Genomic DNA, 21796 nt, shown 5'->3' with positions numbered 1-21796 from the left:
CCCCACCATCCCCCTCACCCCAGCCCCCACCCTTCTCCCCTCACTCTCCCTCACCCCCCTCACCCCACCCCCAGCCCCCACCCTTCTCCCTTCACTCCCCACCATCCCCCTCACCCCAGCCCCCACCCTTCTCCCCTCACTTCCCACCACCCCCCTCATTCCACCCCCAGCCCCCACTCTTCTTCCCCCACTTCTCCCCCTCTCCCTCCCCCCAAGCCCCCCCCCACTCTTCTCCCCTCTCCCTCCCCCCAAGTCCCCCCACTCTCCCCCCCCCCGCAGCTCGGCCCATGACGTCACCAACGAACGCCACCTCGGCCCTGTTGGCGAGGGCGCCATTCCAATTCCGCAGCGCGGATAAGCGCTCCCCGCGAGCGCTCGCGCGCCGCTATTGGCCCGCGCGGCCACGTGGGGGGGATGCCGCCCAATGGGGAGCGCGCGACGCGGCGGGCCCCGCCCACGAGGCGTGGGAATTTCAATACGAGGGCGAGAGAGGCGGTGTGGCGGCGAACGCATAAACAGACGGCGGAGAGAGCGCAGAGACAGCGAGAAGACAGCGGAGAGACAGCGGAGAGAGCGAGGAGAGGGCGGAGACAGCGGAGAGAGAGAGGAGAGATAGAGAGCGGAGAGAGAGAGCGAGCGAGGAGAGAGAAGCTTCCCGCCCTTCGCTGCAGCTCGCTCACAACAAGCTTCACTAAACCACCGCGGCTTTATCGGCCACCGCCAAGTCAAGCGCCGCGTTCCTCCTTCTCTCTCTCGTCCGCTAACGCCGGGCCCGTGTGGCGAGTGAGCAGGAGATGTCGGATCCGCAGGGCGATGCGCAGCCTAAGGACAAGGAGAACCAGGTAACAGGCGGCGGTGGCGGCGGCGGCAACTATTCCACATGTTTGTGGCCTTGGTCGAGGGGCTCGCGGCTCCCCCCACGTCCTCTGTAATTCGGCGTGTGGCTGATGTCACTCTCTCGTGTAAATGCCTTGGGGGTCTACCGCAGGGCCACGCGTCCCGTGTGTGTGTGCATGACGCGGCCCAGGACCCATGTCCGCCACCGCACGCGGCATTATTTATAGAAGCGGGTAAGGAGGGCCCGCCCGGCCTCCCCCGATATGTGTCAACGCATCCTCACGAGGACTAGGTGGGGCTGAAGTGACGGGCCTGTATGGGTTGTTTAAAGTCATGCATCTAGCAAAGTAATCGATAACACCAAGCAAGACGTTCTTTCTAGAATAAAACTTTTACAATGCCTCCCCTCCCATATCTCCTCACACATTGCGAGGTGTTCATTTCATACATGCCAACGCATGCTTCATTGAAGTAGGTGAGGCCACATTGTTATTACCGCCTCAAAAGTCAGCGATTTACTGATTAAATGGGCAACGATTTGCTCGTCTCCTGCCTTAGGTGTCCTGAGCCAGTGAAGGAAATTCCACATTGATGTGGCCGGGTGCGAATCCCACCCATAGAAAGCAACTCCTGCCGATTTCCCCACAATGTTGGTATTCGTTTGACTCGATCCGGAGGGATGATGGTGTGCCGATTCTACCCCCAGCGTCGATTTTAAGTCGCAACCTTGTGATTGCGAGCCGTACGCTCGACCAGGGAGCCACTGACCCAGTTTATTACCAGCACCACCTTAATCTAATCGGCTAAAATTGAATTTGAGGTTCACTTCCTCCCTAGAAAAGCGCTTCATTGAATAAAGTTATGTCGCATTGGCTTCACTGGGAGACATTTCCTTCATATTAACCTTGTGATGGTTCATTTTAGAGCCTCAATCACCACGGTGTGATGTGTCCGTGAATGTTATTGAATCAGGTGAATCCCCATTTGAGATTCGGTAATTCTACATGCTTTATTGCATCTGGTTAAGCCCAATTGATATTCATTACAAAGGTGATAATTTAATCGGTGAAACTGATTGAGATTTGTCACCTTTAGGAATAAGACTTTCCTTATTTATTAAATAAAAGTAAGTGCTCATTTGAGATGCATTATTCCTGCTACAGGTGATATAGCTGTTATTCAGCAAGTTAAACGTAGCTAATACTTGTATTGTTAGCAAGACAAGGTAGTCCTACTCCTGAAATGTTACTCCTGGGTAGTTCAAGACGTTCTGTTTTGTAGAATTACAATCAGCGAATATTTTTTTTATATCATTATTCCAGCTAAGATGAGTTGAGTGCTCAAGAACTTAAGATGTGGAACCTACACTTGTGTGGGATTAAAAGCTAAGACTGTTTGGAATGGTGTGTATTTTGTCACCCGTATGTTTCAATGTTGTGCTTGACTTTTGATTTGATTAGGTTTGCGTGAGTGAGAAACATTCAGGCTTAAACTATTTTACTAGAATGACCCGTGGAGGGCCTTGGTGGGAAAAAAATGAGGTTGCAGCATATAAAGGAAAACATTGCAGACACTGGGTAGCAAACACATTCGAGGAAAACAACATTCAAGTCATGCAACACTCTAGTAACACTGGCAGTAGGTAACACAGAAATATGACACTTACTCGCACGGGGTTTGCTCGCCACTTGCAAGAAAAGGGAGATCTTAATTCAAGAAAGGAATTGCAAAGGCCTATGTTCACTAATGCCGTGTAGGTGGTGACATGGCCAAGTTGGGAGTGCTTTTGCCACTTGTTGCCGAGGTTTGCAGTTGGGAATCGGCAGGCCACCATAAAATGCGCACGGTCTGCTTCACAGTGAATGTTCAACAGCCCCTTCAAAATGAGTAGGCCATCGTGTCCCAGCGTCATAATCCACATTTGATTAATAACAAATATATATACAAGTCCCTCAATTGGAATTACACATGACAAGCATCTGCGAAACTACTGCAGACTCTGAAACAAATAAATTGCACGAATACCAAATATATACGATAATTATTTAAAAATATATATTATAGAGAATACCAAAGCATCAATAAAAAAAGTTGGAGTATGTGGATGTTTTTATAGTTTAGACCTGGACTGGGACATAAACAGCAGTTTTAGGCTACAGATTGTGGGATTAAATACCTTTCAGTGTGAGTGTGAACTTGCAACATCTGCAGGATCTATTCGGAGTGAAGCACTGGACCTTCTCACACGTGTATTTTGTGTCGACGATACTCATGACATGGCTAAGTGGTTGAGTCTGCTCACCTCACTTCCCATGATCTCCTGCCTCTGTTGGCAAATTAAAACATCTTGCAATCGTGAAATAATTGGACTGCCCTCGTAGGTTATGATTTATTGCGCATTTTTATTTGGAAAATGTATCCTGTTTAGCAAGCGTTCATTCACGTAATCTCTCGTTACCGCACCTCCAATGAGCACGATTACCTAAGTGTGGCGCAAACGTTCTGCATACATACATACGCTACAAGCACACAACTCAAACTCCCTGTTAGTTAGGTTCTGGCTTGCCCCAACTTTGCTGTTAACTGACATAAACAGAGTAGTGCGTCCTGGCATTGTGCACAAATCCCAACTACACCCCACTGTGTAGCACTATAAATGTGACACCTGCCACCCCTAATTCAGGCCCATCACCCCTATTCTCTTAGCCAGACGGGTCGTAACATCCACATTGTCAGTTTTTTCGTAGCGTTGTCAGCAGAACCTCCCCCACTGTTGGCTGCCAAGAGACCAGTAGTATCCCAGCCTCCCTAGGCTGCATCACACGCCTGTCTCGAAAAGTAGCGTTGCTCACGTATGGCTATTTAGTGTTACTTTCCCCTGTCTTTGAGAAACTGTGTATACAACTCTTTCAGTGACGTAACATGTCCCCTTTTATGTGTCGGCCCAGAGGACCTTCAGTTCCACCTTTTAATGTGCTCCTTTTCATCACTCAGCCATTCAATTTGTCATCTATTCATTAAAGTCTAATCATATATTCCAGCAATTGCCAGCATGTTGATGAGACTTGCTACAGTTCATTCAAAGGTTGTCCATTATTCTTTATTTGAGGTTAGACTGTGTTTTGCCATGTATAATTATTCCCTTGAATACCACACAAAACCAAGACACTAATTGCCATCCAGTCACTTTACCCTGTAGAATCATTGACAGCATACCAATTGTAACCAGCATAATGTGTTTACCACTGACAGCTTGTCTGGCTCAAGTCCTTGCAAGTATCCACATGGGCCATATTCTTGAAGGTTTCAACATCCTAGCTTGATCAGATGGCCCTGTGTAAACTGCCAATATATGCCAAGTTGGGTGTGATGTCCCTCGTGTCATCAGCCAGTCGCATGTTCGTTTCAATCAATGATGCGTGCACTGTCACCTCGCATGTAACGGTGAATCAATCATCCGTCTCATATTATTGACTAAACACGCAGTCTGCTATAACAAACAGTTGTTTGCATTGTCAAAGCGTGCTCACCTCAGTAATCAGAATAATGAGATTTTGTTATATATATACACTGGAGTAATCTGATGAGCTACAAAGCACTTTTTGACAGATGCTCGGTAAACCATTTCGCTGATTAAGCTGCGCTTGGCTGCCGTCAAGACCGTCGGCGTTGAGTTGCAGAACATTAGAGTTGCAGAACGTTGGGTTGCAGAACGTTGGGTTGCAGAACGTTGGGTTGCAGAACGTTGGGTTGCGGAACGTTGAGTTGCGGAACGTTGAGTTGCAGAACGTTGAGTTGCAGAACGTTGAGTTGCAGAACGTTGAGTTGCAGAACGTTGAGTTGCAGAACGTTGAGTTGCAGAACGTTGAGTTGCAGAACGTTGAGTTGCAGAACGTTGAGTTGCAGAACGTTGAGTTGCAGAACGTTGAGTTGCAGAACGTTGGGTTGCAGAACGTTGGGTTGCAGAACGTTGGGTTGCAGAACGTTGGGTTGCAGAACGTTGGGTTGCAGAACGTTGGGTTGCAGAACGCGGCGTGGGGGGGGGGGCTTGGAAACCCGGAGGGTTGCACGACGTCACAGCTGCCGGTGGTGGTGAGACCGGGATTTGTAGAGTAGGAGCTTGCATAATTCGTTCTCACGACTGGTTGGATCAGTACGGTCCCGAAGAAGTTGGGGGGGGGGGTACCGACGGGGGGGCTACAACGTTAACGTTGATCCATTGCCTACTCGGTAAATTTGCGTTGTGTATCTGCTCCCCCCCCCCCCCCTGTTCTCCTGCACTCTAGTCCGCAGTATTAATGTCCTTTGGGGACGATACATTCCATGTATCTTCCACCAAATTTGTTGCTACCTTTTACCATCTTTATTGAAGGTGGATATTATATTCAGTAATTAATTTAATGGATAAATAAATCTCATGAAACATTTTACTTTTGTTTTTAAATCCACTGTAGGTTTTCTGTTGACGTTGCTAAATTGCAAGTCTTTAAAGCCATGCGACTACAATATACATTATAGGGAGGGGGGTATTTTTGGTTAAATTTTATGTTACTTCTAGACAGCTTGTGACATTGGTAATAATGGTGGTGGTCTTAGTATTGATAGTGGAAGTGTAGATTATAGTGGTGGTAAAGATGGTGGGATCAGTGGTGGTGATAGTTTTGTAATGATGCCGATAAGACGGGTGGTGATCGCAAGGGTTGTAGTGGTCGTGACAGTGATGGTTATTGTGGTAGTTGTATTGCTGGTAATCGTGATGTTGGCTTTTATGATTTTGATGAGATACTTATAGTAACAATAATGGTGTTGGTGGTGATAATGGTTCAGTGAAGGGATTTACTAGTAATGTCATGAAAACAACCAATTTGTGCATTAGCATCAATTAAAATGGGTAACTCTTTAGCTGAAATTAAAGATGTGATCCATTCAGGAATCAATAGTTCGAGCACTTTTGCTTTGCAATGTATCTATACACCTCATCGCTCTCTCCATTACAGGAACTTCCAACAAACATTTCCTGTGGTCTAGAAATCGACAGTTCAAACTGGTTTGGTGATAAGCACAGAGACCCCTTAAGATACTATGAATAGAGGCCAAATGTGCAAGGCGTGGCTCCACTGTGTTAGGAATGCATGTAATTCAATAGTTTCTGTACATGAACGATGGATTTACAAAGTGCATTGGGATATGATAAATGCAATTCATGGTACATTGTGTGCATTTAAAGTGCAGGTACTTGACTACATTTTTATATTTGCAAATTTCACGTCGATGTCAAATTTCATATTCGTGTATATCATGCGAGTTGTAGACGTGTATTTGATAAATATGGTAGGATGTTTAAAATATACCGTAAATTCCAGTTATCTATTTATATTGCAAAACCATTTATTAGGTTAAGGCTGCATAAGCAACTGATTACCAGTCGTGTGCGATTGAAAATGCAATAATCTGGATTTAAGAGGGGGAAGGGAACATTTGTTAATCGAATGGGAAACTCGTCCAGGCAGGGTGGCAGCACAGTGTTAACATCGGTGCTTCACAGCAAAAGGGGGCCCCTTTTGTTTTTAGTCTCGACTTGATATGTTCTCTCGCTCTTCTGCATCGGTTTCTTCCAGGTTCTCCGGTTTCCTCCTATAGCATAAAAAAAGACAATGTAACTGGTATTGGCCAAGCATTTAAATGCTGAAATATTTACCTGCAAAATTACTTAATTGGAATTGCACGCAGCAACATTGCCTCCCCACTGCAAACATTTAGCAGGACCTTCTTGAAAAAGAGTGTTGTGACGAAGGGAGGCGTTTCTGGGTGAAGTATAAAAATAATACAACTTTTTTTTTATTATGCACACATTTATGGGAGGCTGGGATATAGTAGTGTTATTAATTAATGAATAGCAAGCACCTCACTGTCCTGAGCTCAATTTCCTGCCACGGTTAACATCAGTGGCATGCGATGTCCATCGTGGTTCTGGGCACCCCCTTCACCAACGAGAACTCGCCAGCATATTGACGTATGGTCAAGCAAACTCCCATGTCAGAAAATCAATGGGAGGCCTTCATCAAGGCAAGGATTGATCAAGGACTACACACGTGGTAGGAGGTTAAGTAAGGGGAGATTCCAGCAAGTAACTCTTGATGCCATTGTTTGTTTATATTAATGCCCTGCAATGCAAGGTGTCTCATCTCCACATGCAAACAAGGCACTATGCCAAATAATACAGGCCACAGCTTTGGGGAGTGGGGGGGGGTACAGTTTTCATGACCCTGCGGTGTTACGCTTGTTGAGCCCCTAACACGAAGCAGACACTGGTGCAGATTTTTTGAATGGATGTGAATTGTGATCTACACATGTGTTGGGTAACACTCCCTGAGGCATTGCGCCAACATTAAGTTTGTGGGCTCCGCTTCGGGAAAGTGACACATTGTCTGGGGGGTGGGGTTTGTTGTCTTCACAGGTAACATGCGGTGGTGAATTAATAAGTAATTATAAATGTAATGGGAAGTGACTTCATAAGCACTCATAACCAGGCTGGTTCTGCTTCCCAGCAGCAGAATCCGGGCCTGCTTTTGTGTGCTCAATATGGGTGTATAATGACTTTTTTTCTTCGCGTTCCAATTAACAATTAATCCGATTGCACACGTCAAAATAGACGCTGTTGGTAGCTTCCCAAAACTAGCTGCCCACTTTTGTTGCAAGGTTTTGCAACGTGGCGTAGTGAATCCATCGTTATTGAACCCATTGCATCATGTCAATCACTGTGGTCTTAAGCTGAGGCTTAATATCAAAATCTCTACACCCCCCCCCCCCATATAACTTTGAACTCTTTAAATGTTGTGCAATATCCCACTGCATTCTCATTAATAGTTTTTTCTCTTACACAATTGCACATTATTGAGTTGTTTTTGTCAGGCCAATGGGTTTTACATTCGAGGCTAGGAAGGCCAGAAGGCCTGAGAGAGTTCAGAAGAGAGACTTCATCTCATGACAATATGTTGATGGCACAGTGGGGGGGGGGATACATTTGGGGGAATGACAAACGATGCATAAATAACATCTAAACATTTTGAGAAATCGATTAAACTAATATAAGAAATTATAAGGAACAAACCTGGTAGTGTTATTGATCTTGATGACCTGGTTCATGCAGTTTTTGTATGAGCATGCATTTTAGAAATCGCCTTTTTACATTTCCACGATGACCTACAGCAGAATTTCACGTGCGATAGCAGACATTTTATAGATGATTTTGAATAAAGTTACATGACACTAGCTGCTCCTAAGTGTCAACTGATATAAGCTCTAACAATGTTTAACAAACATAGTCGAGTGTGCCAGTGAGCAACTCAACCGAGATGTGCATAATTCTATCAGATCTCAGAAGCTAAGCAGGTTGTCGAGTTTTGCCTCCATAACCAGTGTCTGAATCTTTGGACTGCTTGATGTTTTTAAATTGCGTACCTGGAGGTGGTTTTATGGGTGTCCAAATCCAACATTATACTTGGAGTAATTCAAGTTTTTTGGTACAACAGTGCGACACTAAAGCTGATATAAAGTGGGCTGAGCCTGCTGCTAATTACTAGTTAAAAACTTGAATCACATGCCACCACGCACAACAGATAGCATTAAAATAGACTATTTAATGACGGTGTGGGGTTTGTGTGTGTATGTGTGCGCTGCAGCGAGTACCGCTGGAACAGATTGAAGAGGCCAAGCTGAGAGCCAAGTACCCCCAGCTGGGACCGAAGACTGGGGGCTCTGCCTTCCTCATGAAGCGTCTACACAAAGGGGTACGTCCCCTACTCTACCCCTTTGCGTATGCACACAAGTGCGCATGAAACAAAGATGAAGACAAAGATCGCCCGTATAGCTTTAACAGACTGGGGCAAGTGCTGTCAGCGAGCACCTATGAAGGCCAGCCTTGTGGCACACGAGGCGGTGGGTAGCCAACACCATGCCCGGTGGCCTTTGTCCCCCTAATGGCGATGTTTATACATCGCACCAGGTACTCATTTGAGGCTGGGTCGACCTAGGGGAGGCCCAGGACCAGTTCAGATAATTGTCCCTGTTGTTGGGAGTGAGCAGGAATCGAACCCAGGTCGCCAGGTTCAGAGCGCAATGTGCTCACCGCTACTCTACCACTCCCCACAAGCACGCAGAGACAAACATCCACCACACAGACTTCATAGACTGTTCTCTGCCCAGTGCTGATGTTTATGTATGCATTGCACCAGCTCTCATTTTGAAGCGGAGTCCACCTACGGGAGCCCCAAGAGCTGGTTCTGATATCACTCGTCCACTGATGTTAGCCGTGGCCAGGAATTGAACCTAGCTAATTGGGTTTGTGGGGCAATGAACAGACCACCATGGCACTGCCTCCCACAGTGCTATTACATGTACGGTGAGAACCCAGACAACTGGATTTCACATTTAGCTGTACTATTATGTTTAACATTCTAAATGAAAAGGTCAGAGCAATAAAATTGTACAAAACCAATACGATGTAATTAAGAATGCTCTTTAGTGGTGGATGGCAGGGAGGAGGGGTGATGGTGGGGGAGGGTGGTTTGGCACATGGGTGCAATGCACTTCGGACCGACGGACACATCGACAGTGCTAAACGGCACAGTACACACACACACACCATAAGGGTTTTATATTGCTTGGTCTGTACACGAACGCGGATCTGGAATGCACACCCTGATATGTGTACTTATACTGTTGAGTACGCGGCCATCTGGAATGCTCTTCCGTCCGATATAAGGAAGCCACTGGAAACTATGCACTCTTAAATCTAGATTGAAAACTCGTTTCTTTGGAACTGCCTTTTGTGTTTAGTTTGTTGTCCTTCTCCTGCACCTCCGATTAGCATAGTTGGCTATGTACGATCCGGCTCAACACTATGGGACAAGGGTGACGTCATTGCGCAGATGTGTACAGTGACGTCATGACCGTGCACTTACCTGCCTGCGCACCAGGCAGCAAAGATTTAAAAATATATTTTTATTGAAATTGTGGCTCGTCAGGCTTTCCAGTGAGCCAAACCGTGACTCCCCCATATTAGTCTGGCCCATTGAGGTTTTTCTTTAATCTTGTCTTTTGTAATTTTGCATTCATTGTAAATGTATCGACTGTCATGCAACGTTTGTAATTGCGTGGATTAATATGTTTTTACCTGTAAAGCAATGACATTTTACCGCATCAATATTGCCAATCTGCATCCTTATTGGGTAAAGCACCTTCTTGTGGTGTCCCACCAATTTGTCTACAGACTCTCAATTGAGCAGTACTGTTTTTTATGCATATATTTTAACAAAACAAAACATGGAAATAAACTATATGTATTTAAATACAGTTTTTTTATACTAAAGTGAAGAGCTATAAACTATCCTCTCCACCTACCCTGTTGTCCCACGCAGATTTCTGTTAGAGGCTAAACTGTGTTGCTGGCCTCCCACTTCCCCCAGTCTGTCGTGTACGGGTGACAGTACCTCCTGCTGTCTTGATTGCGCTGCCTGTGATGCAGTGGTGAGGTCGTATCCCATTTAGAAATGTGACCTTTCCGATGATAACCAATGCCGAAAGCCACCTTATGGCATTGTTTATCACATCCATGACCAGCATCAATAACAGCTGCTGCCACCATCGCCACTGGGAATAGAGCGATTTTCTCCCCTTGTGGCTCGAGGCATGGTCACATTTCATTTTTTTACATTGACAAATGTAGAACGTCTAGTGGCTGCAGGGTTCACCTGAACAAATGACGTACAAGAGAGTACATATAAATAATAAACAAGTTATTCTTGCGTGCCCAATCCTACGCGTAGATAATGAGCATAATTATCTATTGCAATTGATTAAGCTGATAACTGTATTGCCACCATTATTATTAATTCACCACTAAAAATATGTTTACAATTATTTGAAAAACCTTGTAATGTTGATAAAAAGTACATGCAATGGATGGTTCTCAAACTTATGATCTCAATCCTTCTCAACTTAACATCAACATTAGTAGGGGAGAGCTGTCGTGGTTCAACCACGAGGGATATTTTCCCTCAATCTTCCCAAATTCGTGGCCAACTTAATTTTGCAACGTGTGACATCGAGAGCGGGGCATGGTTAAGCCACGCTCGCTCGGCACGACAATGCCACGCGACTCGCCATCGATGAGCCCTCTCCCGCGTTGTGTTTTTCCTCCTCCCCCGCAGCAACAAAAGTACTTCGACTCCGGCGACTACAACATGTACAAGGCGAACCAGAAGAATAAAGCGGTGGCGGCTGCGGCGGCGGCGGCCGCAAACAGCGAGCCCGCGTGCGACGCCGGGCCCGAGAAGGAGCCCGTAACGGGAGACCACATCCCCACGCCGCAGGACCTGCCACAGCGCAAGCCCTCGCTGGTCGCCAGCAAGCTGCTGGGTTGAACGCACCACGTGCCGCCTCTCCGCCTCGCCTCGCCCGCCCGCCCCACGCACGCACACTCTCACTCGCTCGTACCCTCGTCTGCCCCCCATCTGACTCGCGAGGCTTTGGGGTTTACTGTAGGATGCTAGGGGTGTTGAAACTCGCGCGCGCACGCACACCATTGCATACAACCGTCCCGTTTGGACGTCCCCTGTCTACTCGATACAGGTTGTAGGGGATAAATGTGCTGCACACGAGTACACACTGGTACATATGTGCTTATACACGTGTGTACCCCACGTGCAAGTGTGTACTGCACGTGTGCATACGTGTATCTTGGCAAAATTTAATTGAACCTCATTTTAATTAGCAAAGTGAATTCTGCTGGGTTGTCCAATTTTTCGCATTAATTACAGATGATCTGGTAATGGAGTGACTGGTCGTTTTTGTCATTCGCCATTGGCTGCTCGTTCTGCATTGAACACTCTTGACTAATGAAGTGCAGCAGCTTTTGTAATTAACATTTCTTTTCGTTGAACATTTATCCTTTTCTGAATAATAATTGTCTGTCTCCACTTTTAAAGGCCTATTTTGCGTTCATTGCAGCCTTATTTGTGAAGTGGTGATTTAAAAGCAGTCGTTCTCATCTGCGATGCTCCGGAACCAAAATCCATTCCAGATTTTCACCTCTCCCGTTTAGCAGAGTCAGAATGCACATTGCATGATCAATAATACGGCTGAATGAGGATGAGTCGCTGGACACGGGAGAGCTGAAATGGATTCTGCTTCCAAGGAGTGAAACTTGAGAATTTCCGGTTGAAAACGTGACGTCTCAGACACAGGAACAGAATGCAGCAATGTGACTCGCAGTGTAAGTTGTAAAGAAAAAAATTAGGCCTTAAGTTTCCAGCATTTGTCCCCATGTGCCTTCAATGAAGGCCTCATACAATTCAGGTGCAAACCCGTTGTTTTTTTAATTTGCGGCAGGGAACACGTTTCTGTTGTGAAGAATACCTAAGGACAGACGTTGCAGTGAGATGCACATGGCTACAGCACTAGGCTGCAGGCACACAATACGGGCAGTCCACTGCAGTGGAGAGCTCGATTGTACAAATTCCAATCGGAGTTGAACTTATTCTGATGATTCCGTGAGCCCAGACTAGATATCTCACTTCTTGGTACCGCTTGAGGTGTCGTAGCTTTAGTGATACAAATGTCTTGGCCATTAATAATGGATTGTGTAATAACCATTTGAAATGAGTAGGTTATAAAACAATTCACTCTTATTAGCCATATAATACAATCTGTACAAATAAAGTGTGGTGCCTGAGGTGGTACCAATATTTGCTCCGGCCCATGAACTAATTTGAAAAGCTGTGTGTTGAGGAGTTGCATGATCAAACCGAATCTCATAATGATAAGAGATTTCTGACACTACTGTCAAATGCATTCTATAATTCTATAATGTTATCAAAATGGGAAAATGTTCTCGGGTTTTCAAAATGTGGATTTGGCACCTGAGAAACGGCACGGTGCAATTGCGACCTACCCCAACTTAGAAGGTCCCCTTGAGGCTTGTTTAGTCTTCTCTGTCTGCTGTCCAGCCTCAACTGAGCCAAAGAGCCACCCACAGCCCCTGCGTATCGCCGCCTCGCATTGTGGGAGCAGGCCTGCCATTGCCATGTGGCGCATCATAGAGTGGTGGTTGACCAAAAGGTTAAAGTTCAAGCGTGGATTCATTTTCCTATTTGGGGTTTCTTTATTCGGCGTTTCTTAAGCTTTTGCCACGCACGACTGCGGCCGTCTTCAGGAGTTGAAGCGCTTGCAAAAGTGCACTTGGATTATAAGTTGCTGCGAAAAGGTAAATGTTTAAAAGGTTAAGGTTGGTAAAACAAAAAAAATACAATGGTGGACAGTGAAAATATCAGGAGGTAATAAAGGCTTCGCATTATCACTGTTTATCGAATATACCTGCAAATGTACATTCTGCAGCAACGTGAGGTTTAATTACTATAAAATATACATTTCCACGCATACAGCGATGTAATGTAAGCATGCATGACGATTCATATTTTTTCAGAATGTTGCAGGGGGGGGGGGGGGGTGATCTCAACATTCATACGTTGTAAATATTTGCGGCGTGCTTCGTGGCTGATGTCCCCCGCAAGTCGACGCTGAACAGGCAGGGCCCTCCGTTCTCGTGACGTCGCTAGTCCGTGACGTCACAATTACTCCAGGCACACCAGACGGGTTGGGCAGTCGCGCATTAACATTCGTGAGCAGCCCCCCCCCCCGCAGCTTCGTGCCCACCTTTCACGCCGGGGGGGGGGTCAATTGTTCTGGTCGAGAATTCTGCATCGCATGACGCCAATAACCTTCCCATCGTGGTCACCCTCTTGCAACTCCTTGAGAGGTATGACATACGCAAGGTAATTGGTTGCGTGTGGTGGCGGTTTTCTAAAGACGCTGCTTCTTAAGGAGGACTTGAAATCAAACATTGAGGTTGTGTTCAATCTGAAGCCGGTGTTTCAAAAACACGTTCCTTCGGATTGGGCAGGTTGGAACTTTGTTGGACAGCGCATTCGTGCACGACAGACAGACAATCCCTGGTGGGCAGTGTGGAACCTGTTCCTACCTGTATTACCTTTTTAGGGGATTGCTTTAAATATTTCTAAGGGAAGCTTTGGGAAATATGGTTGTGTTGGAACGTGTAATTTTAAATGTTTAAACTTTAACTGAGCAGTTTGCAGCTCCGGCTTTATGATACACAGTCACCTAAATTTGCTCGTGATAGTCACACGGTCATTATTACCTCCTTCATAGCACACTTTGGTGATTCCACGCGAATATAAACAGGACATAGAGGTGGCTGGGTGCATCGGGGGGAGGGGGGATGAATGTTAGCACCGTAGCCGGCACATCTGGAATCATGGGTGTGGATGTGGACAACCACCTCTGAACAACCCCAGATTTTCAGAGGTTGCAAATCAACGGCCTCTGTCTTCTCACCGATGACCGGACACAGATGGAAATGTCCTGCTATGACTCGACTCAAATTTCACAACTGGAGTGTATTTGAAAGTGGGGGGAGGGGTGAGATAAAATTAAGAAAAAAAACAATTGGTTGAAAATTTAACTTTTTAAGCCCATGTTAAACGGGTTTGTGGCGAGTACACATACAGCGCGATGTGCTTTGGTCAGTTCAGATTTGAGGAGTAATACCATGCTGTTTAGCGTTCAGTTGTAAACGGTGAAGCCGATGTACGGTGTCCATAAGGATGCGCAACTATCCATAGGACTACCCGACTGCCAATTCGAGCTGCTTTTCACAGCCCATGTTAAGCAGGTGAGCAGAGAGCGTAGATCGATGACCTCATGATTAACTTTCACGTTCGACGACTTAAAGCAGCATGGTTAAACCGCCATAACCCTTGACCTAGCCAATGCTAATATGTAACGTATTTAGCTTGTTTTTATCAATGGATCATTTCAATTAAACCGCTGCAAAGCAATGTTTTGCATGAGAAATGTCGATGTCATAGATAAAGGTGCAACAGTTTTAAATTGGCATGTGTCCTGTTTAGGACCTTCATTTTAACAACTCGTACACTGGAAATCCACCCGTACAGTGTGGCACTCCACAATGTGTACATTTTGACATTCCTTGCCCAGGAAATTCTGAGTGGTCATCGGTCTTTCAAGATGTTTCTGCTTGGGAAGTTTCGCCCCGTCCATATTTTTACGCTCATGCTAGTCGAATAAAACCCGAGTGTCTGGAGGTAATCGATAAACTGGGGAGGAATCGCCTCCTGCCATCAATGTACTTGCTGTGCTGCCTCCTGTGGGCTTCGTGCTTCTCCATCTGTGTGGTCCACCAACTCTGCCTCCCAAGTCTCTATTACAGGCGTATACCACCACATTTGCCTTGCCAGTACTGGAAGACTGTGGGCGTGTCGGCTGTGATGTTTAGTTCCGTCTGTGTAACGCAAAGACATTAACGGATTGAAGCCGTCAGTTTAGTGTGTGTGTGTAAGCATGCGTTGTGGAAGAAAAAAGTTAATTCTGTGTTGCCTAAAGAGTTCTGGGAATAATTATGGGTGCACTGAATCGGACTTGCTATCTTGCCGAATATATTAGTTGATATCTGACCCGGTTTGAATTTGAAACCAAATAAAGTTTTTATATATACACAAAAAACAAACTCGCGTAGCATACACTGATAAATAATGTAGAATGTAAATGCTGCAATGAGACGAAACATTTTAAAAGCGCGTGTTTAAATGGGATCATGCAGAGAATACAGGTTTAGGGGTGACTTAGACTAATTCAGTGGGATGGTAACAAAAGCGGATTAAAATGTCAATATTGAATATGTACTTACATTTTTTATATTCACATTGAGTAATAGATACCCAAATAGCAAAAATATTACCGGATACTGGCTCGATCTAAAATCAAACTGTATATTCGGTGTACCCCGAGTGAGATGTTGTATATCGGGTGGTAAAACGACGACTTGAGCCGAGTCTGTTCATCATGAGTGGCCGGGAAGCTTCGTGGTTAAAACGTCGCTGTCGCTTAAATTAAACACTCGCAGGCGACGCGGCGCCATTCACAAATACAAACCTTTGACAAGTAACCCAAATCACAAAATGTTACCATGAACAAATATCAATGACGCGAACAATTCCTCTACCTACATTTGCCATAGTATCTCAAATGATTCTAGATTTTAAGCTTTCGTGACTGCAAGGAATCATATTCTTAGGTTTTTTCGGTAAAGTCACGTAGGTAAAACATCAAAATTAAAAACCTAAGAATATCTCAAATGAGTTCGGTGAGAATTGTTGCAGTAAGCCTGGTACAATAGCGATGGTCTGCGTGGTCCTGCATTGTGTAATCAGTTGCTCAATGCCATATGGTTGTAAACCCCAATAAGATCATGAAAAAATATATCCACCTGCACTTTAGAAGACTGGGATACAGCTAAGATATATGGAAGCCATGTTTTCCAAGTCAAAAGATATTTTTGTTATCACGTTTGAGAACATTGAATGGGATCAATCTTAAGACTGCTCTAATGGCCACGCTTGAAACTTCATGAAAATTCACGCTGGTAAATATCAATTCATTTTAACTAGTTAATAACCATTTTCGCTCATTGCAAAAGAGACGAATGACCATGTCGCTTTGAAACACTTCTTTAAATTGAGTTCCTTTTAATAAGACCGGGTAAGTCCTAAAAACCCATAAGAATCTTGTCCCATGGAGGCTTGGAAAAATGATTTTCCTTAATGTTATTTGCCAGTAGAATTTGACACTGCCAACACAGTCGACTATTCCTAGGAACCGGTAATGGAGATTATTTGTAACATCCAATCTACAAAAAACGGACAATACCAGGGTCTTGTGGGAATTGAAGTGATGATCCATACAATTCGGCACAGTGGCGAGCAATTCTTCCCACTAAGCCTCCCAGCCACCTATATGTTCCTGTGTATTCATGTGTGTGCAGCATATATTGGGACGAAAACAAGCCTGGAGGATCTTTTATTTTTTTTTCTGTTAAACTTTATTAACGTTTTATAGGAAGAGGATGCATCGTAGTATTTCCAAAACTATGATTTCGTTTGACTTGTCAAAGTGTGTAGAAGTGTTGTGAATTGAAGTGGCTTTATGTTGTCACCTTTCCATAGCAAGACTCCTTTTTGTGTCTTTCTGTTGTGGACATGTTGATGTGTTGTGAGTAAAACAGACGCTTGCCCCAATTAGGCGTTTCCTTCCTTACAGCTGTGGAGATGTGATGGTGTGCGCTAAGACTTGTAACGATAGTTCCTTCTGTTCGTAACATCTTAGGCTCAAGGCCTTCCCTCCCTAATATCTCACCTGCCTTGCAATGAACATTCCATTCTCGGCTTTGCATTTCGCAAATGTATACATTCAAGGTGTCAAATGACTAAGCATTGTGGCGAGACTTTATAAAACAAGAAAGAATGGGCTTTTCCATTAAGCTTGGTATTGTCAAATGATGAACAAATGAGACCGTCATTGATGATCTTAAATACGTTATGTTTATAGCAGGTGAAACAATGGGAGTGCTGTCTAGAGATTGGCAAAAAAATAAATCGGTTTGTATAAAACCTGCAACATTTAAAGATCGTGCTACAAGTCTGGTGCTGACATTAAATGACGAAAGAGTTACTCGAAGTTTGCCAGCCACCCTTATCACTAATTTTTGAAGTGCCTGAAATATATTGGCTTTCTTATGCCCAGTGTCACGTGCCGTTACGGTCAAATATTAAAACAAAAAGCGTGTTTGTGACGAGCATGTATGAGCATCAACAAGACCCCGACAGGAGTGATGTGGCTACAAAAGAAATGCTCTTTCACCTTAAGCACAAACAGCTAAGAGGCAAAACGAAACATAAATGAGTGATAAGGTTTGGTAACTGATGGTTGCCAAGTCAAATTATATAGCACGAGTTAACTTTTTAATGACTGACAGTGTGTGAAATAATCTCTTGATAAGTTTGACACCCTATGTTTACACACGTCTTTAGGCACAATCTTACATACGTTATTGGGCAGGCAAATGTATCATTACTATTGTACCCTTTCAATGTTGTCTCTTCATTCTTAATGTGTTTTTCTCATTGCAGTATATTGGTTCAAATAACTTGTTACCCATTTTAAAGCACGACGTTAGTATAATGCGTCGTGAGGAATTTTAGATTGTTGACAGTAGCCACTACGCCTTGCTTCTGCTATAAAGATCATTGGTCCATCATGGAATTGGTTGTTTAGGTTCTTGCTTAAAGACTGTCATGTCATAGTTCACTGCTTGACCGTGACTGATTTGATTCTGCCTACCTTCAACAAAGTAATGACGTAAATACCTCCTTTATGTTAAACGAGAAGGGAATCATTGTAAGCATCGGTATGTTTCAACACGTTTCATACGCGCTCATTTCGTCTTATGTTCAAAGGTAATAGTGAGCGGTTCCCCACAAACTTAACATTTTTAGCTGAGAGATTTATAGTAACCGTTGGATATGCTATTCTGTCAAACATTTTTAGAGCTTTTATTTTTAACTGTAATTGTTTATGCATTATAGATGTCGCGTGTATTTGTCTTAGCCAGTAACTTGGACATAATGAACACACTCGTTGGAGTTTTGTCGAGGAATGTCATTGAAAGAAATGTCGCACAGTGAGATAATGTGGTCTGTCAAGGTTTTCCAAAATGCACCCTCTCATTAGAGCAAGAAAATTGGTAAAGTTATCTGCGCCCGCATTCGATCGCAGGCTCTCGTTTGGAAAGAAACAACCATAGGGAGAGAGGCTCTCGTTTAGATGGCTACAGTTTTAAAATATCCCCAGTCTTACAAATGAGACAAGTATGCTTATTTATTAAGTGTAGGAATAAGTAATGGATGTTCCTCGGTAGGTTTGTGATCTGCTTTTTTCCACCGCCTGCACATTTTTTTTGGCAAAAATATGGGTGTTGTGACAATGGTGTCAAAAGATTCAAGCGAATTATTTGTTCCTCTTGGGTGGTGCCAATTTCACGATTTTGTTGTACTCCCTAAAGTTTAAATAGCCTTGTTTTAAATGTCTCATTCGACAAATCCAAATGGAAATATTGTTAGATGGCAAGTTTTCAATAAAATGTTGTGCTCTATATCCATGTGGGAAAAAAACTGTTTGTAATCTACTGGTAGATTACATAGCATCCGACCAGCTTAGTTTGCAAATTAAGCAGAGCTGATGGATTTAAACGTTTACCTTTAGTGACAATAGTTGGGAGATGGTGCCTCCAACCTCATTCGTAAAATTATTAACTCACTGCTTGAGCTTTTGAGCATTTGAATTTGCTAATCGCATTCCGTTAAAATGGGTGCACATTTGGCTTTTCGCAATGCCTGTTTTTAATTAGGACTGGCAGTTGATTTCATTGGAGTAGTAGTAAAACGGCCTTTATTTTGTTGAGGCATTGACCAGAAGGTAAAAACGAGCATATGCCAGCTGCCGTGTTTCTTGAGGGAGCCACAGTGGCAGAGTAAAATTTTTGAGAGAGATGCATGGATGTGGTGTGTTGTGCCTGTACAGCAGAACTGTTCTTGGCGTGTCCAGCATGGCTTGTAAATAAACTTTTATTACTGGGAACGCAGCAGCATCGGCTCACTCGTAATATCATAATAGTAAGACGTGGCGTGAACGAAACATCCCGATGGTATCACTGTCACTGTTGTGTTATTCTTTGCTTAGATACGTGACCAGCCAACGCCTTTTGCCTATAACATTAGTTATCCCTATAAAATGTATAAATACATGTTACGAATTTATAATTATACAACATTTCGTGGTTTACGAAAATCAATCCAAGCCTCCAGCAACATTATCCCAACTTTAAACAACACGAGTTTCATGAAATGAGATGTCTCTTCAGCAAGAACACATTCTACAAAATAACCAATCGTGCTCATTTGCTGACGTTCTGATATATATCTATTAGAGATGTCTGAAACATATTTTGAAATTCTGAAATACAGTCCCTCCCCACCCTCCCCTCTCCACCCAGCCCCACCCCTCCCATTTTAGGATGCACGACGGACGGACGCAATAATTCCATGTGGGCTGGTGTAACCAGGAGGTTCCTACCAGTATTAATCGTTCTGGATATACCAAGTCACGTGTCGTTACATACGAAAGGATATGCTAAGCTTGTAACACTTCTTGATATTGTACTCCGAAGCAAATAAATCATTAGAAACATTGAACGAAAGCAAGATTTAACCAGCAGTGGACTTGGGCAATTCCGCACTAATCCACACGGTGGCGCTAGTGTCATTACGCGATGAAGGCTCCTGAACTTGAGTTCTCGACACGACATCAAGTTCCATACAACTAAATAACAATAGCCAGGGTCTATCTACTGCTGAGTGAAGGCCATTCCAAGCCGTTGCCGTCTCTCACAGTCATGCCACGTTTAAACCAAATAAGTAATATTTTAAAAAAACTTTTTTTAAACACGCTTTAATGAATTGTACCGTACTAGTAATGGAAGAACTCCACGACTCCAGGAAGTGGCCCCGAAGCTTGCCATAACGGAAGGGACCGTTGTCATTTACAGCCAACGTCAGCTTACCGTGGATAATTAGACCCAAGCCGAAACATAACATATTAAAAATAATGTTTAAAAAAATATTTTTTTATGATAGAATATAGTATTGTCATCAATATGACGTAAGTATACCAAGCTTGCAGTTGATACCACATTGGGAAGTGGGTTAAAATTGAGTTACAAGATTTGAGCATACAACAACGACAAAAACAGGCAGAGTGAGTTAAATAAAAGTGTGTAAAATAAAAGCGTGTAAAATAAAAGCGTGTTAAATAAAAGCGTGTAAAATAAAAGCGTGTAAAATAAAAGCGTGTTAAATAAAAGCGTGTAAAATAAAAGCGTGTTAAATAAAAGCGTGTTAAATAAAAGCGTGTAAAATAAAAGCGTGTAAAATAAAAGCGTGTAAAATAAAATCGTGTAAAATAAAAGCGTGTAAAATAAAAGCGTGTTAAATAAAAGCGTGTTAAATAAAAGCGTGTAAATAAAATCGTGTTAAATAAAAGTGTGTAATAATAAAAAGAGATCCTTCCGTGCCCATGGGCAGTGTTGAATGGCTCATCCTGCCAGTGGATGTCCACGCGGGCGTGGTTCCCTCCTTTGGGCTGCCACTCCGTCATTAGTCTCGACCACTGACCGTGGCCCCGTCATCACCAACAATGTTGTAGGTGCAGGAGTGGCCGGCAACCCGCGGCTCTTTGAGGCTTTGCTTCACGATCTTCTTTTTGTGATGATTAAGAACCCTCCGTCGCGTATTCACCGCGTGCACTGCAGCTCTCGATGTAGTGATGGGGGAGTTTATTTCTTAACCGAATTCCAAAACCAAAATGCCTCTTCTTCTTGCACTTTTGGTTGTCTTAGGGGGGGCATTCATCTGCAACGGCAGAATAGAAACGTTAGCTCAGTATTCTTCAGTCATTTTCAGAGGGTGGGCCACTTTCCCCGATAAGACATCATCAGCGTGAGGGCCGCCACGCATCTGAAACCATTGGGATTTGACAGCACGATGATGATGATGGGGTGCTGTCACCATTTGTGTATTGTTGCTTGGCCAGTGGCCCGCGGGCCTTGCGATGAAGACCACTCGGTTTCACCATTTCACGCGAAGTACATTTTTTTCACTTTTTATGCCCACAATGTTGCTGACGAATGGCTGTATTTGTGTGTGCGTGTGTGTCAATTGTGCTTATGCACCACTGCCAACGCTACAGCAGTCGCATCGCCAACATAATTTATGTTTCAAGGCTACGTGTCACCGACATTGATGGCCCAAGTGACGGCCCCGGCCCTCACCAGGAACCTCTTCCCAATCGTGGTACCACTGCGGGTGGTACGATCCGCTCAGCCCTGCCCCGCAAGAGTTATTCAATCTCACACGTCTCGGTAGTCGTTAGTAGCAATAGTGGGCTTTCGTGACCAATATTAACCGTAATA

The 21796-nt window shown here is 44.1% G+C and overlaps 1 protein-coding gene across 1 annotated transcript; it reads left to right on the top strand.

Moving 5' to 3' along the window:
* The first annotated feature begins 464 nt into the window (after window positions 1-464).
* On the top strand, window positions 465-12587 carry LOC144722082 (cAMP-regulated phosphoprotein 19-like). Its single transcript, XM_078600207.1, has 3 exons — window positions 465-842; window positions 8520-8627; window positions 11049-12587. Exons 1-3 carry the CDS (start codon window positions 795-797, stop codon window positions 11259-11261), a joined length of 369 nt encoding a protein of 122 aa, XP_078456333.1. The 5' UTR covers window positions 465-794; the 3' UTR covers window positions 11262-12587.
* The last annotated feature ends 9209 nt before the right edge of the window (window positions 12588-21796 follow it).

Source organism: Lampetra planeri, chromosome 13, assembly GCF_965212315.1.
Source record: "Lampetra planeri chromosome 13, kcLamPlan1.2.h2, whole genome shotgun sequence".
Taxonomy (NCBI): domain Eukaryota; kingdom Metazoa; phylum Chordata; class Hyperoartia; order Petromyzontiformes; family Petromyzontidae; genus Lampetra; species Lampetra planeri.
The sequence above is the reverse complement of the archived record's forward strand: the minus strand, read 5'-3'. Positions and strand labels throughout refer to the sequence as shown.

Bases quoted from the DNA above. Each gene is read 5' to 3' on its own strand.
- LOC144722082 (XM_078600207.1), top strand. From the start codon at position 795: ATGTCGGATCCGCAGGGCGATGCGCAGCCTAAGGACAAGGAGAACCAG. The intron at 843-8,519 runs GTAACAGGCGGC...TGTGCGCTGCAG, and splicing joins CTAAGGACAAGGAGAACCAG to CGAGTACCGCTGGAACAGAT. The intron at 8,628-11,048 runs GTACGTCCCCTA...CCTCCCCCGCAG, and splicing joins TGAAGCGTCTACACAAAGGG to CAACAAAAGTACTTCGACTC.